Raw genomic sequence first — 15,121 nt, forward strand, 5'->3', positions numbered from 1 at the left:
AAATTGACGTCACAAAATGCAGGCAAAATACAAATCTCAACACATTTACTAGACAAATTCATAATAAAAAGGAGAACATGGAAAAAGAACAATTTTAGGGAGATTTGCATTCAAGACACAGTAGAGTGCTTGCTCAAAGAAACAGGTTATCCATATGCCTTTCAAACCTCAAAGTTCTTCAGATACAGGAACGTGATATACACTCGTCCACATATTTTGAATCTTTAAAACAGGACACATATACTGAGTTTTATTCATTACATTACTTACATTACATTACATTACATTACAAGACTCTTCTAGAAAGATATTTGAATTCCAAGTAGACCCATCAACTGAGAAATGAACTCAGGGTGCCCTGGCCAGGCAGCTCCAGTAACCAGATTTCCATCAGTGAAGCAACGGCTTATGGGGTCTGGCTCCAGCCATGTTGCTCCTGACAGAACCACATTAAGTTTCACAGCCGGATAAGCAGTACATTTCCTTCCCTGTTACAATAAAAATGTATCACGTGGAAACAGTTTAGAACCAGCAAAGCCAAATCAAAAACTATCAGTGCTAACTTCAAGCAATTCAATGAAATAATGGGAATAACAGAAGTATTAAATTTACTATCCAATATATTAAATGATTGTTGTCATGTGTTTTTCTACCAACCATCAATCAACAAATGACATCTTGGAAAATTAAGAAAAGTAATATAAACAGGCAACATGCAATTAATATTGAGTTATCTAAAACTCTCATACTTAATCACATCTATATGGTCACAAGTCACAACAATAGAATCTAACAGATCATCAAGCCAAAATAGGAACAAGAATTAATCAACCCTTACAAGGCATTACGCACTATACTAGAAATGAGGATACACCCATGCCCAAAGATTTGATTAATACATAATAGATGGATAATGAAGAGAACCAAAAGAAGAAATTTATCGAGTCTTTGTTTTAGTCGACATCTATTCAGGGCTATCTGATTTCTTTATGCTTAGTTATATATTTCTTATGAAGATACTTGATGAGATCCTTGGTTCACATCATTACTTAAGGATTACAAACCAATTGTCCAAGCAAGCAAACGAGGTGTGCCAAAAGCAGAAGACTCCTAAGTATACCAGGAGATAAAACCACACAGAAGCAGGCGGCATAAATTTTATTAAATCAAGATTAGCTAGAAAGCAAGTTTGAGAAGCAGCTTCTGACATTCTCAGACCACACATGGTGCATGTCTCCTCCAATATATCACAAAATAACAAGCAACTCTAATGAAGATAGGGACAAAATCCAGGATAACAAAATTGAGAAACAACTATATACCAAGTATAACACAAATCGTGGCAAAGAGGGAGGAAAAAGGAAACGAGAATATAAAGGGACAATCAAATCACATTTTCAGTACATGAACTGCTGAATCTCAAACTGTAATTTGCTGAACAGACAAAAATCAAGACTCACATGACAAATCACTAACATTATATATTTCCAAAAGCACTGATAAAAAAGTGAAAACCAGAAGGACATGTGCCTGAAGCATCAAGACATTAATGTGAAAGTTTAGATCAAATGTACAATCTGCAATAACACTACAAGAGTTATTTAAAGAAATGGCTGTAATCCTGTAAATGAATTACCTCCTAATTGCTCAGCCATACTGTTTACCTTCGTAAGCCAACAATTTAAAAGAATTTCAGTCTGCATACTGTTAGAACTAATAACTGATGTTACAAATTATTGAGATGTACATATAATGTAAATATGGAGCTTTTCTTTCCAGATAGTAAAAATGAATAGAGAATTGAGAGAAGTGTAGATTGACTAAGAGCTCTAAGAATACAGTATACCAATAGCCATGATTACCTCAAGACAACATAGCTCAATTAAAATGCTGGTTGGTATCATGTGTGTGCTAGGGTTGGTTTTCCTCTAACAGCCAAACAAAAGGAAACAGGAGCAAAGGGTAATATTGTTGGAATTCTCTGAATGTTATTTAAAATAAAATATAAGACACAAAGAAGGAAATCCTTCTTTTACAAGGGAAACCCCTTAACAAGGTAAAACCCTTTCTAACTCAGTAATCAAATCCCCCCCTAACCTAATGAGAGACCTCTTATTTATAATAAACTAATCTTAATAGATAAAGGATTAACCCCTAAGAAATAAAAGATATAATTCTAAAATAAAATATAATCTACTCTTAATCTAAAAGAGAACCCACCCAAAATAAAATATCAACTTCCTAATAATCAGATCCTAACAGTGTGAAACTTAACAAACATGATGTTTCTAATGAGCTTGCAGTGATAATACCTTGAGAACACCAGCAGCAGCTAAAATTTGTTGGCCATGGCAAATGGATGCCACTGGCTTATTGCTTTCCATGAAATGCTTCACCATGGCAATAACTGACTCATTCAACGCCAAATACTCAGGTGATCGGCCTCCGGGGATGACAAGGGCATCATAGCCTGAAACATTCACTTCATCAAAGGTTGCAGTTAAAGTAAAATTATGTCCTGGCTTCTCACTGTAAGTTTGATCTCCTTCAAAATCGTGAACAGCAGTTGGGCACGTGTCACCTGCCTTCTTTGTGGGGCAAACAGCATCAACATGGCATCCTAAAGCCTGAAGGGACTGGAAAGGAACCATGACCTCATAGTCTTCCATGTAATCCTGCAATTAATACATCTTCATCAATCAGCATAGTAATAAGTGACATGTTTCATGAAAGATTATAAAAACAGAAATTATTGGTATAGTAGGTGCATGACAATCCTCCTATGCTATAACATGGAAGTGAGACACGCGAACTATGTAGACCATCATTTCTCCCGCTTCAATTATTTTAATGTTAATTGTTGAAAAGTCTCAAATTGATTAGAGTTAGAGATATGGCCAAATAAGTATTCCTAAAAGGTAGAGGAACCCTCATCCCTAAGTGCATATCCTAGATCCCTTTAATAAAGACCACCTATATATGTGCAGGCAGATGCTAATTCTTGCAAATTTCACTGGTATTGCTTAATGATATATAGTGTGAGAAGATATTCTTAAACCTTCTTAAATAGTAATCTCAAACAAAATTCCCCCGTTACTACATAAACAGTCATCAGACCTATGCCTTAAAATTATACTCCTAGAACTAGACACACCAAAGTCCAAAAGAAGTAAGGTGGGCAGCAACCAAGCCAATGATTACCATCTGAAAGCAACATGAGAAACATCTGAACCTACCCCACAAATGAAGAGGATCATTTTATTGGAGCCACTTATTTTGCCTCCTAACGCCTTCACAAAATTCTGAATAACTTCTGGGTGCCCGTCATAAGTAGATGCAGTAATGAGATTATCATGCACCACTGTTGTTGCCGAGGTTTCAGGTTCAACCCAATGAGCACCAGCAGCAAGCAGTACCGGTTTAACACCAGGAAAAGCCGTGGCCTTGCGACCTTCAACTACTCCAGCAGCAGCCAAAATCAACTGTCCATGACAAATGCTAGCAATCTGTTTCCCAGAACTGACAAACTTGGCCACCAGTTCCACAACACTAGGAATATGAGCAAGATACTCCGGCGCCCTTCCACCCGGCAACCACAACCCATCATAGATCGCAGCATCAACTTCATCAAACGTTGCATTTAGTGTAAAATTGTGACCACGAGTCTCAGTATAAGTCTGAAATCATCCAAAATTCATTACTCAAGATTAAAACCTTACCATCCAAATCACAAAATCTCACTAATGAATGAGTATGCTTGGAATTACATTGCAATTTTAGGAATCGATTGATTAGACTTCTAAATGAACATTTTTAGTTTCTAAAGTTATAAAATTATATATGCTTGGAATTTTCAAATTCTTTTGATTTTATGTTGTGTACATGTAAAAACCTCATCCATCCATAAAAATTTTGCACCCATAGAATTACCAACTGATTTGCATATCAATTCAAACCAACATTTTCCCCCCTTACAGTGAATATTGAATTCTAATCATAAGACAAATCAAATGAAACAAGTTACACATTTTTAATGATTAGAAACATCATGTGAGGAATCAAACCCATGAAAGAATCAAGCGTCTTGGTTAGGAATGTGAGAGAGACCTGGCCACCAGGAGCAAGCATGTGGACGGCGGTGCGGCAGGCGTCGCCAGATTTCTTTCCGGGACAGACGGCGTCGACGGTGACACCAAAAGCTTGCAAAGCCTGAAACGGAACCATGGCCTGCAACAGAAAACATGAGTGAATTGAAAACAGTGAGAGACTGAGAGTGAAGGTGTGATTGGTGAAGAAGTGAAGTGAAGGTTACTTCAGAGTCTTCGACGAAGTCACCGCAGATTAGCAGAACCTTCTTGGGAGCCATGGGTGGTTGTAGTGTAGTGTAGTGTAGTGTGAGAGAGTGAACGATGAAATCTTTGGGTGGTGGTGACAGTGGAAGAAAAGAGGAGATTATGTTGTGAAAGTGATGCATATTCCAACCAATTCTTAATTTATATGATGGAATGTCAGCATGCCACGTTATCACAAGAAATGAGATTAAAATTCGCTCTGAGATCATATTAAGTAGGTAGACATCTCTCAATAAATACTTCTCTATGCACAATTGCACACTGTTCAAGAATCGAACCCTCACTATATACTTAGCCTTGCTTTTTCAATTTTTAAAATAATCCTCATTTAAGAGTATTAAACCTATCATTTATTTGCTTCATTTTGCAAGAGAACCCCACAACCACACACATTACACTCAGCCATTGAACTTGTCTATATGTTCTCAAGTTCAAGCACAGCAGAAAAATGAGACAAGTGATGACTGGAAATCCATTAATAGTAGAAAGAAATCCTCAAGTGTTCTGATTTTGTAAAATCAGATTGAAGTTTTTTTTATTAAATTCTAATATAGAAAACTTGGTAACTTCTGCAACCTAGTGTCATGAGATGATGAGAGCTACTCTTAAATTTATTGAAGCTTATTGAGCCATACAAACTATCATCATTTATTTCAACTTTAATTTACTCTAACCTTCACTGCAAAACCGTTTATTAAAGGCCCGTTTGGTGCGACGTATAGTATAAGGCCTGATAGTATAAGGCCTGATAGTATTAGGCCTGATAGTATAAGCCCTGATAATTTTCTTATACTATCCAGCGTTTGGACATACACTGTATAATTTACCATATCGTTTAAATTAATGCAATTTTATGTTTAATGAAGTATTGAATAATGATATAAAATAAAAATCAAATATGGAGGCGATTATAACGGTGGTGGCGGTGGTGATGGAAGTAGTGGTAGTTTGGTGGGGGTGGTGGCAATGGTGGTAGGTTGGTGTTGGTGGCGGTGGTGGTGACAGTGGAGATAGGTTGGTGATGGTGGTGGCAGCGATGGTGGTTGTGGTGGTGGTGATGATAGGGTGGTGGTGGTGGTGGTAAGGCGGTGGCGGCTACAGTGGAGGGTGGAGGCAATGGTGGTGGTGGTGGCGGCGATAGGGTGGTGGTTGTGGTGTCGGTGGTGGCAATAGAGTGGTGGCGACAATTATGGTGGTGGTGGCGATAGGGTGGTGGTTGTGGTGGCGGTAGGGTGGTGGCGGCAACATCGGTGGTGGCGGTGGTGGCAGCGATGGTGGTTGTGGTGTTGGCGACGATAGAGTGTGGTGGTGGTAGTAAGGCGGTGGCGGCTTAGTAGGGTGGTCGTGACGGTGGAGGGTGGAGGCAATGGTGGTGGTGGTGGTGGTGGTGGTGGTGGCGATAGGGTGGTTGTGGTGTCGGTGGTGGCGGCGATTATGGTGGTGGTAGCGATAGGGTTGTGGTGGCGGCGATTATGGTGGTGGTGGCGGTAGGGCGGCGGTGGTGGTGGTGGTGGCAACACCAGTGGTGACGGTAGGGCGGTGGTGGCGGCGGCGGTGATCGGATGGTGGTGGTGGTGGTGGTGGTGCCAATGGTGGTGTAAGTTGGCAGCAATAGAGGGTGGTGGTGATGGTGACTTATACGTCACAACCTTATCATGCCTTATCCATCACTCACATGATGGATTAAATAATACGTCATTTTAACGTATAAGGGGACTTTGATGGATAAGCTTATACAATACAATGTCATCACCAAACAATGGATAAACTCATAATGTATTGTATAAGCTTATACTATCATGCCTAATACAGCGTGCCAAACGAGCCCTAATTATTCTATGCCTTGCTTCTTTTGCTATATTGATTCTTGTTTTAATAAATACTTGTGGTAATTGACTGATCGAGTTGGAGCTTAACATTTTATGTTGAACTATGTTGTAGGAATGAAGCAGAGAAATTCAAACTATTGTCAATTTTCTGAAACCTGAGGTGTTGTTTCCCTTTTGAACTCAGTAACGCTTCATTGATGGATTGATCATTCACATGCTTAGCTTTCTGCTCATGGCCCTTCACCAATTCCATTCTCATTGATGCTAGTAAGTGGTCAGGGACGGATGCAGGTTAAAGAGTGTGAGGGCATGTGCCCTCACTTCTTGATTTTGGAAAAAAAAATCATTAGAAAAAAATTGAATAGTAAAAGTATGCGATTTTTAATGGTTCCTTTGGTAAAAATTGCCCTCACTTGTTTGCCACATTGCTAAATGTCCTCACTTGAGTGTAAAATATTTTGTTTTTATTGTACCTTTGGTAAAAAGTGTCGCACTTGTGTCTCATTTATTAATACCCTCACAACATTAAATTTCTAGATCCGTCTCTAAGTGGTCATCTAGCTAGCATTTATTTTTTTTTATAGTAAGTGTAATGATAGATTTGATGCTTTTGGATAGTAGTGGTATAAAATGAAAACTGATTTAGAAATCTCTAGGTTGAAGTATGGCATGGAGGCTGTAGCTGTATCATTCTTTGATTTTTCTTCATTTTATGGGCTTTATATTTAGTTAAGTAATATTTTATTGAGAACAATAGCATCAACATGTGGACGTGCCGGAGTGGTTATCGGGCATGACTAGAAATCATGTGGGCTTTGCCCGCGCAGGTTCGAATCCTGCCGTCCACGTTTTTTCCTATTTTCTTCTTTTCCATTTCTTTTAGTTTTTTCTTCATTACTATTCCAATGGAAAATAATTTCAAGTGTAAAAGAGTTCTTATATTTACTGTTTTTAACATACAGATTTAAAAACTATTTTCTATTTTTTTCAATTAATATACAGAAGAATGAGATAATAGCTTTCTATTTCTTTTCAGTTCACCAAATTAAAATCATCTCAATATTTATATTTTGTAATATATTAATTGATGAATGTAAACATATTAATTCTAATAATTTTAATTTTATTATTCATCAATTGTCAGTAGTTACTAGAAAGTTAAAATTGTTTATTTACTCATATAATTTAGTTTAAAATGACGTAACTTTATAAATGGTGAAAAATATTGTTCTTACTCATATGAAAATAGACATTTTTTCCTTTCCACTTGTCACTACTTAGTTAATATTATTTCGTTACTTATATTATGATAGTAATAAAAAATAAGCTAATTATTTTTTTTTGAACTGAAATAAGCTAATTAATTATTTACTAACACTTGTTTTGGTCTTTCATGGATGTCGTCACCCGTTCGGAAACCATTGAATGTTCTTCCCAACAATTGTATTTTCCAGGGTTCGAACTTGTGCTCCCAATTATTTACTAACACTAAAATAGACTACTCACTTAAAAATATTAATAGTAAATATAGATTAATTTTCTCTTATCATCTGCACCAAATTTGCTTTTAACCAAGCCAATAAAAAAAACCGGCAAAAGCTCAACCACTACAATAAAAACCTCTCAAACACCTGTAAAGACCTACAAGAACCAAAACCTACATTTGCACAAGAGGGAAAGACCCCATTGAAAGTCAGAAAAAAACTACGATAAGAACAAATCCTATCAAAATACATGGGTAGATTGATCCAAACAATGAGGTGATTTTTTTTTACCATGTGATTTAGCTGTCGCTAGTTTTCATGTTTTTGTGTTTCAATTTGGCAATACCGTGGAGTGTTTCATAACGTGATATGCTAAAGGCATTTTTTATGGTGCTGTTTTGATTCGCATGGTTGCAGGGAAGGTTTTATTTAGCATCTCATGGTTTTGAGGTTCCAGTTTATTGTTTTTAGTCTTTTATGATGGCATGGATTTAATTGATGTATGAAGGTTTGCTGGTTCTCTTTCTATGCTACATGGCCTGCTGGGAAGGAATTGTGTGGAGCTACATTTCATGGCTGGCCCAAGGGTCAAGCGACTCAAGTAAGGACTTTAGGCCTCCAAAAAAAAATTCTAAGTAAAGAAAGGCCTCATATTTTTATAAGTAAAGCCTCAAATAAAAAGAAAAAATACTATCATTTTGTTACTATTACCCTGCAAGTTGCCACTATGTTATTGTTTATTCCCTAATTTTTCTCAAAAAAACTTAATTGACAATTACTAGAAATTAGCAATCTTAATTGACAATTAATTGATGTTACCTGTTTTTTTTTCACCTTTCATTCTTTGACCTTTCCTTTTCTCTCAAATCCTAAACCTGTTTCTATTCTCTCTGCCACTCTCTCACTCTGACTCTCTCAAAGGGGAAAAAATTTTTTATCTAAGGCTTTGTCTCTCAAACTCTCACATCCTTTGTAAAAGAATCTTTCTCATTAATTTATTTTTCCTTTGATTAGCCATTGAGAAGAAGATCAATAGGAAGAAAAAACTCTCCTGCTTCTTGGAATTCAAAACGATAAGCACCGTAAGTACTAAATTGCTAATTTTCATTGTTGATTTTTTATGATATATAACCTGACTTTGTTTTGATTTGTCCTGTTGCGTTGCTACTGCTATTGGTTCTTTTTTTTCTTGCTTACTAATATGTCTCTTTTCATCCTTTAGTTTATTGTTTTCTTTTACCTTTGTTCTTGTATCTTGGTTTTTTTGTTGTGGTTGTATTTTACTCATTTGGGAGAGTTTGCTTTTTCATATCTATATAATTTTATGTTTAAAAAAAATTATTGGTTCTTGTTGCATTTCAAAAAGCTCCAAAAATAAATTTTAAATAAAAAATTAAAAAAATAATAAACTTTTTTTTATAAATAAAAGGCCTCAGTTTTAAAGTTCGCTTTAGGCCTCACTTTGAGTTGGGCCGGCCCTGCTACATTTCGAGTATCTAATCTAATCTAATAATATATAGTTTGAGACTCATTGAAAGCTTAGGTGTCAATAATCTACAACTTCCACAATTGTAAGGACATGTGTCAAGCTAATAAAACTCACGAAATAATATATAGTCAAGCTTCACAATATTCACCTAATAAACCTATATACAACTAGTATCCGAACCCGTGCGTCGCACGAATGAAATAATATGGAAAAAAGAAATAAAAATGAAGTTAAGAGCAATAAATATGTTTTTTATATGGTCTTTTTGTTTTAACTGAGTCGAGTTACATTCGGGTATGTTTTGGTTATGTTTAATTTTTACTTTGGTTTTAGAGAAGACACTATAATACACATAATCATGTGTGTATTATATTCATAGGGTATAATCTTGCATTCGTTGATCATCAAGAGTTAAAAACAACGTAATAAAATATAAGATAAATTTCACCCCAATTGACGTAACGTAGAAATCTGAAATAACCCACGTCTGAAATAGTATTTTAATTAGAGGCACAATTAACCAAATTACATAACAAATAGATTCGGAAAGATCCTTAAAGTGTGAAAACCACTTGAACTGGAAAATTCATTATAAAATAAATAATAGCAATGTAAAAATGTCTTTGATTATTTTTCGATGAAGTGACATTTTTTCTTTTTCATAAGTCACCACCTGCAAAGAATGAGACACCATAAAAATTACATCACTAACTGGTTAGGACTAAAGTTATAACATATTTGTAGTCACATGACAGATTAGTGCATATTTAAGTAGCTTGAAATTTCATGTATGTAGTGATAGACAATTGCATTCCCAGCACGTAATAGCTTAAGCATCATAGGAACATATAATATCATAATATTTGACTAATATGATTATTACAAAATAAGATGAATGCAATATGTACTTCAAATAAATTATCAGAATCACTAGTAGAAATCATCTAACAGCTTTTAAGTAAAACTATTATTACCAACACAGTTATCTGTCGGGCTAAAAGACTCCATGGGTATTTTGCCACACAATATCTCTTGCAACCTTCAATCATAATATTAAACAACAAAAATAAAAGGAATCACACAATTGAATTGGAATCTCATCATTCAAGTACCAAATAGAAATGACAACATATTATATGATATATTGAAAGTACAAAGTAATTTCAATTGACTAAAAATATTAGATAAAGAATAAACCTCAAATATTTTCAAAGACCTCCCAGTAGAGAACATTTGTTGTTGAAGTGGTAATTTCTCCTTCATCATCCAGTATTAGGATTCTTAACCCTTTTTCTACTTTTGACTCTTGATACTGCTACGTAGAACTGACCATGAGTGAATACTGGTCTAGGAAGGTATAATCCAACATGGCTCAAAGACTGCCCTTGACTCTTGTTGATGGTCATTGCGTAACAAACAGCCAATGGAAACTGTCGCCTTTCAAATTTGAATGGAAGACCAGAGTCTTGTGGAATCAACTCATTCTACCAATGTAAACTTTTTTTCCGGAATTTGTTCCAGTCACAACAGTCGCACCGGTCACATTTGGGCACAAATCCTCTATTAAAAGTCTAGTTCCATTACATAATCCAGAGGATTGGTCTAAGTTTCTTAGAAGCATGACAGACACCCCTTCCTTCAACACCAATTTGTGATTTGGAATTCAAGAACATTTTACTTCATGTAGAAACTCCGGGGTTAACCATGCAGCTTCAACATCATTGTCCTCATCAAACTTGCAAGCAGAATCACAACTCAGATATTCTTTTTCTTCCCCTTCAATGCAAGATAAAATATATTGATTGACTTTTTCAACTGATTCTAATGTAGGGGCTAATATAGCTCTTTCTTGATAAAAGATTGGATCTGTAAGATGAGAAACCATATCTGGATAAACAAACTGTATAAGTTGGAGCAACGGTTCAGATGGATCAGTAATCAAAAGATCATGAGGAACATCAATAAGCATTTCACCGTCATCATTGGTTGTTGATTCACCGTTTCCCAATTTAAGAATCCACTCAGCAAATTCTTTGACGTCATCATTATCTTGATGTCCATTCGTATTGAGTAACCTCATATTTTTTGTCAAGGAAAGAACTTTGCAGTTTTCCACTTTGATAATACTTTCACATGGAATTGAAAAACAAAATTAGTTCTTCTCCACTTTGATAACTTTCTTCAAACGATTAACGGAAGATCCATCAGCCACAAAGTTAGCTTCATTTTCAACTTTCCTCTTATATGTAATAACTTGATCCACTGTCTGTTTAACATTGTTGTCATCACTGGCAGCAGTGAAATCAGAGAGCAAGTCCTGCAATAATAAAATTGACATGCAAATGATTTTTAATATACCATCGTTTAGTTTGTAAATAGTTAAGAATGAAACTACAAAATTTGTTTAATACCTTCGGGGTATTGATCAGCATAGAAGTATTCTCAGAAGAACTATCAGTTTCAGAAAGCGATGCAATGGCTTTACCTTTAAATATCTATGGAAAAGGTAAAAGTATTGATTAGAGGCTTTTGAATTTAAATAAATGATTTTTTTTTTGACATACTACCAATTTAAAACTAATTATTAATTTTGTAAATAGATAACAAATTAACAATTAAATTGTAAAATCTATGTAGAATACCGTTGAAGAATTGTTCAGATCAGAAGTGGTATTAGGAGTTGCTTCAATGTCTGATAGTGATGCAACAACCTTTTCTGACTGGTGCTACAAATAAGGAATAAGGTCAAAGTTGAAGTTAAGATATGAATTCAAAAAACACTAATTATTTTTAATTTTATGTACACATACCAACTGATTAGGAGTCATTTCAATGAACTTTTGGATTAGTCCAACATCATCTGTGAGCCTCTTAACTGGGTAGCATGCTTCATAATTTGACATTCTATTTTGCTTTATTTCAACTTTGAACAGGAATGTCTTCTCAGCAAGTTGAAGTATTTCATTTGGCGGAGTGTGTAGTGAACCATTCTTAAAAAAATAATAACATAGTTGTTCAATCATATAGTGGCCTATTTAAAAAATAGCATAAAATAAGAGTATTAGATATAGGGATTAAGATTTTGCTTGTGAAACCGGACCTTGTCAAGAATTTGAATCAAGTCCGCACACGACTTATTTAGCATTATAGAAGCCTCACGATCAAAAATGACTAACGCAGCAGAATCTTTGTCATCGATTGCACGAAGCTTAATCCGATACCTGCAAAAACAAATATTAAAAATGAATAAGTTGTCATTTTTAACACATGTATTAGCCTATTTCGTCTTCTTAATAGATGAAAGTGAATTAAAAAAAATCTATTATACAATAGGAGGTGCCACAATAATAAAGAGCTTTATAATTACGCGGATCCTAGATATGCATGAGTAATGGGTTCAACTTAATTAAAAAGATATTGCATCTATTGTGGTGATTACCTTGGGTATACAGTGAAGGCTGTGAAGAGATGTTGATTGCAAGAATCACAGAAGTTCAACTTATTACGTTGATGAACAGATTTATGGCAAACACAAGCGGCATACCACCAATCATCTGGGTCAATTATATGCTTCATTGTTGCTTGGAACACAACATACTTTTCCTTCAAAAATTTAAATTTAAAGGTAGAGTTATATCAAAGAAATCAAAGGTAAAAAATATGAAATTTTAATATTTAAACATATGCAATCAATGCGCATTTAATTTTATTACCGTTCTGCACTCCTTCATTTGCTCAATATCCATCCTCCGCGTCAGGCGTAAGAAGTCATCTTCTGGTTTCAATTGGCTTGGATCATTGAGTTGATTGTTGAATGGTGTGAGACTTTGATTGACCATTATGCTTAAAATAAGAATGAATTTAGTCAGCATAAAATGAATGGGCATGGTGGGTACTATTAGGAAGAGAATATTGGAATGTACATACCTTTGCTTGATAGCAAGGACCTCAGGAATATCAGGGTTGAAAAATATTTTTGTTCCATACATTGAGTTTTGCAGTACATTTTTACCTTTGTATAAAATCACCATAAAGAACACATTATCTATGTGTTGCATAAAATTAAGATGTTAAATAAATTTAGAGTTGTTACCCTTATAAAATTTAACTCTTGCCATATTAATAACGACAACTTGGCTGAGAGAAGTGTCATTATGAAGCAATGTGTTAAACTCATCAGCGTATTCACCAAACAATGTGCACTCCATTTTATGTCTGCATTAAATAAATATATCTAATTTGAAGTCATTATGTTGTAAATGGATGGAATTAAGAAGATAAATTATTGATTGGTAAGCCAAATACTTACCCACCAATTAACAGATCTATATTGAGAATCTTCGTCTTCCCCTTTCCATAATGAGTGAGCCGAGGTTGACCAGATAACAATCCGATTATATCTGTAAATGATGGAAAAGATAAAGTAGTTAATGTTAACTTTGTTTAATTTCATTTCTAACTTTTCTAATTATTAGCCTTCAAAAAATAGTCTTTCTTATAACCGTATGTACATTTTTTTTATAAAAAGAGATTTTTTCAATTCAAATTTTTAAATTACCATAAAAGAAGGAGTTGATTCTTTTTTTCAAATAATTTTTTTTAATTTAAAAATAGTGTTTTCAATTTAAAAATATAAGTAAATATCTAAATATCGAAACAGAAGAAAATAGCAAATAAAAGAGTTTTTTTTACTGTATGTCTATTTTTCTAAAGAGGCGTCAGATTTTTTTTTAATTTTTTGTTAATTTAAAATTCATATTTTGGAAAACTAATTATATAAATGAAAAAATATATTGTCCTTTGCCTGGTTTGCTTCTCTGGCTCAGGCTTTCTTATTAATAATATATCTTCCTTTTTCTAAAAAAAAAATAAAAAATATTAAATTTCCGTAAATGAAAGAGTCAATTTTTTTTCAGATAAAATCTTGTTAATTTTTTAAAATTTTAAAATAGTGTTTTCAATTTAAAAAATAAATATTAAAAAATCAAAACAGATGAAAATATCAAATAGAAAAGATGCACTCACCAACCATAAAAGATGTATCAATACTTAGGTTGATCAATTCAGAATATGGAATAAATGAGAATCCAAACATCGGGATGTTTGTTTCCTTAATCACGACAGCTGTAGTTTTTTCTTGGAAATTCAGACGACAGGAGTGACGTGTTGATATGTATTTTCCGATATTACCCGAAACAGCTAAACCACTAAACTGGTATACCTCACCTTCCATGAGTTTACCATTAAAGATCTCAATGACAGCCGAGCCTTTTATTGATGCTTGTATTTTCGAACTCTGTAAATGATTAAAAAAAAATTATATGTAGAAATATTTGAAAATTTACCAAGAAAAAAATTGTAAAGTTTGTAAATATACCTGCTGATCCATCAATACCATGTTAATAGTACCTATGTCTGATGGATTGTCAAAGGAAGGCAGAGTCCACATACGTAATATCCTTGCAGCGAAGGAACTTGTTGCTTTTGAAAGGCAAACATCTGATATGAGGTCTGTCATGGTTGAGAGGAAGGAGGGGGAAGTAGAGAGAGTTGTGTGAGAATTTGTGAGATGGGGAACGTGAATTCTGAAATGTGTGATAATGGTTTTTTTATAATGATGTTTTTATTTTTAAATTATTTTAAATTTTGTATTTTAAATTTCCTTCTTTTTTATGAGTTAAAGATGAATGAATATAAGACCAGGTGAATTGTTAACCTCAAATACTTCTACTTGACTAAATCTAAACTAATCCAGAAATTCAAGAGATAGTTTTTGAAATCCACTAAAATCAAGATGAGAAGATGTTTCACGTTTTTGTTTTCAGGTTAGTACATATTCTAGAATATTGCAATTAAAGAAATTATAATCTCATATTATATTATCAGTATTTTTATTCAAAAATCAAAACTTTTGACCACTGCAATATCGGTTTGTTACGTTTGTTTTTTCTTTCCTTCTATATTTTG

General features: G+C 34.2%; 3 protein-coding genes and 1 non-coding gene across 7 annotated transcripts; 1 reads left to right on the forward strand and 3 right to left on the reverse strand.

Moving 5' to 3' along the window:
- Positions 1-126: 126 nt before the first annotated feature.
- Positions 127-4,476, reverse strand: LOC130724199 (protein DJ-1 homolog D-like). 4 transcript variants are annotated; one of them, XM_057575375.1, is made up of 6 exons: positions 4,313-4,476; positions 4,108-4,227; positions 3,237-3,677; positions 2,313-2,675; positions 1,637-1,664; positions 127-488 (listed from the first exon to the last, which is right to left on the reverse strand). In XM_057575375.1, the coding sequence occupies exons 1-6, from the start codon at positions 4,472-4,474 to the stop codon at positions 451-453; spliced, it is 1,152 nt and encodes a 383-aa protein (XP_057431358.1). In that variant the 5' UTR covers positions 4,475-4,476; the 3' UTR covers positions 127-450. The 4 variants fall into 4 exon arrangements, with proteins under 4 accessions (XP_057431358.1, XP_057431356.1, XP_057431357.1 ...); XM_057575374.1 differs by lacking the exon at positions 127-488 and adding an exon at positions 495-1,530; XM_057575373.1 differs by lacking the exon at positions 1,637-1,664.
- A 2,471-nt stretch (positions 4,477-6,947) lies between these two features.
- On the forward strand, positions 6,948-7,029 carry TRNAS-AGA (transfer RNA serine (anticodon AGA)). The gene has a single exon. It is a non-coding gene; the product is annotated as a tRNA-Ser (tRNA).
- A 3,788-nt stretch (positions 7,030-10,817) lies between these two features.
- Positions 10,818-11,234, reverse strand: LOC130724844 (uncharacterized). Its single transcript, XM_057576112.1, has one exon. It carries the CDS (start codon positions 11,232-11,234, stop codon positions 10,818-10,820), a length of 417 nt encoding a protein of 138 aa, XP_057432095.1.
- A 72-nt stretch (positions 11,235-11,306) lies between these two features.
- Positions 11,307-14,672, reverse strand: LOC130724845 (uncharacterized). Its single transcript, XM_057576113.1, has 12 exons — positions 14,532-14,672; positions 14,345-14,450; positions 13,464-13,554; positions 13,248-13,369; positions 13,082-13,166; positions 12,868-12,997; positions 12,594-12,757; positions 12,255-12,375; positions 11,965-12,144; positions 11,797-11,880; positions 11,566-11,649; positions 11,307-11,471 (listed from the first exon to the last, which is right to left on the reverse strand). The coding sequence occupies exons 1-12, from the start codon at positions 14,670-14,672 to the stop codon at positions 11,307-11,309; spliced, it is 1,473 nt and encodes a 490-aa protein (XP_057432096.1).
- Between the last annotated feature and the right edge of the window lie 449 nt (positions 14,673-15,121).

The sequence above is a fragment of the Lotus japonicus genome, chromosome 6 (assembly GCF_012489685.1).
Source record: "Lotus japonicus ecotype B-129 chromosome 6, LjGifu_v1.2".
Classification (NCBI taxonomy): domain Eukaryota; kingdom Viridiplantae; phylum Streptophyta; class Magnoliopsida; order Fabales; family Fabaceae; genus Lotus; species Lotus japonicus.

Excerpts from the sequence above, each read along its gene's own strand:
- LOC130724845 (XM_057576113.1), bottom strand. The coding sequence starts at position 14,672 with ATGACAGACCTCATATCAGATGTTTGCCTTTCAAAAGCAACAAGTTCC. Across the intron at positions 12,998-13,081 it reads GTCCTTGCTATCAAGCAAAG|CATAATGGTCAATCAAAGTC; the intron begins GTATGTACATTC and ends TCTTATTTTAAG. Across the intron at positions 11,472-11,565 it reads TGCTGATCAATACCCCGAAG|GACTTGCTCTCTGATTTCAC; the intron begins GTATTAAACAAA and ends TTATTATTGCAG.
- LOC130724844 (XM_057576112.1), bottom strand. The coding sequence starts at position 11,234 with ATGAGGTTACTCAATACGAATGGACATCAAGATAATGATGACGTCAAA.
- LOC130724199 (XM_057575373.1), bottom strand. The coding sequence starts at position 4,474 with ATGCATCACTTTCACAACATAATCTCCTCTTTTCTTCCACTGTCACCA. Across the intron at positions 4,228-4,312 it reads ACTTCGTCGAAGACTCTGAA|GCCATGGTTCCGTTTCAGGC; the intron begins GTAACCTTCACT and ends TTTCTGTTGCAG. Across the intron at positions 489-2,312 it reads CTGCTGCTGGTGTTCTCAAG|GGAAGGAAATGTACTGCTTA; the intron begins GTATTATCACTG and ends TTATTGTAACAG.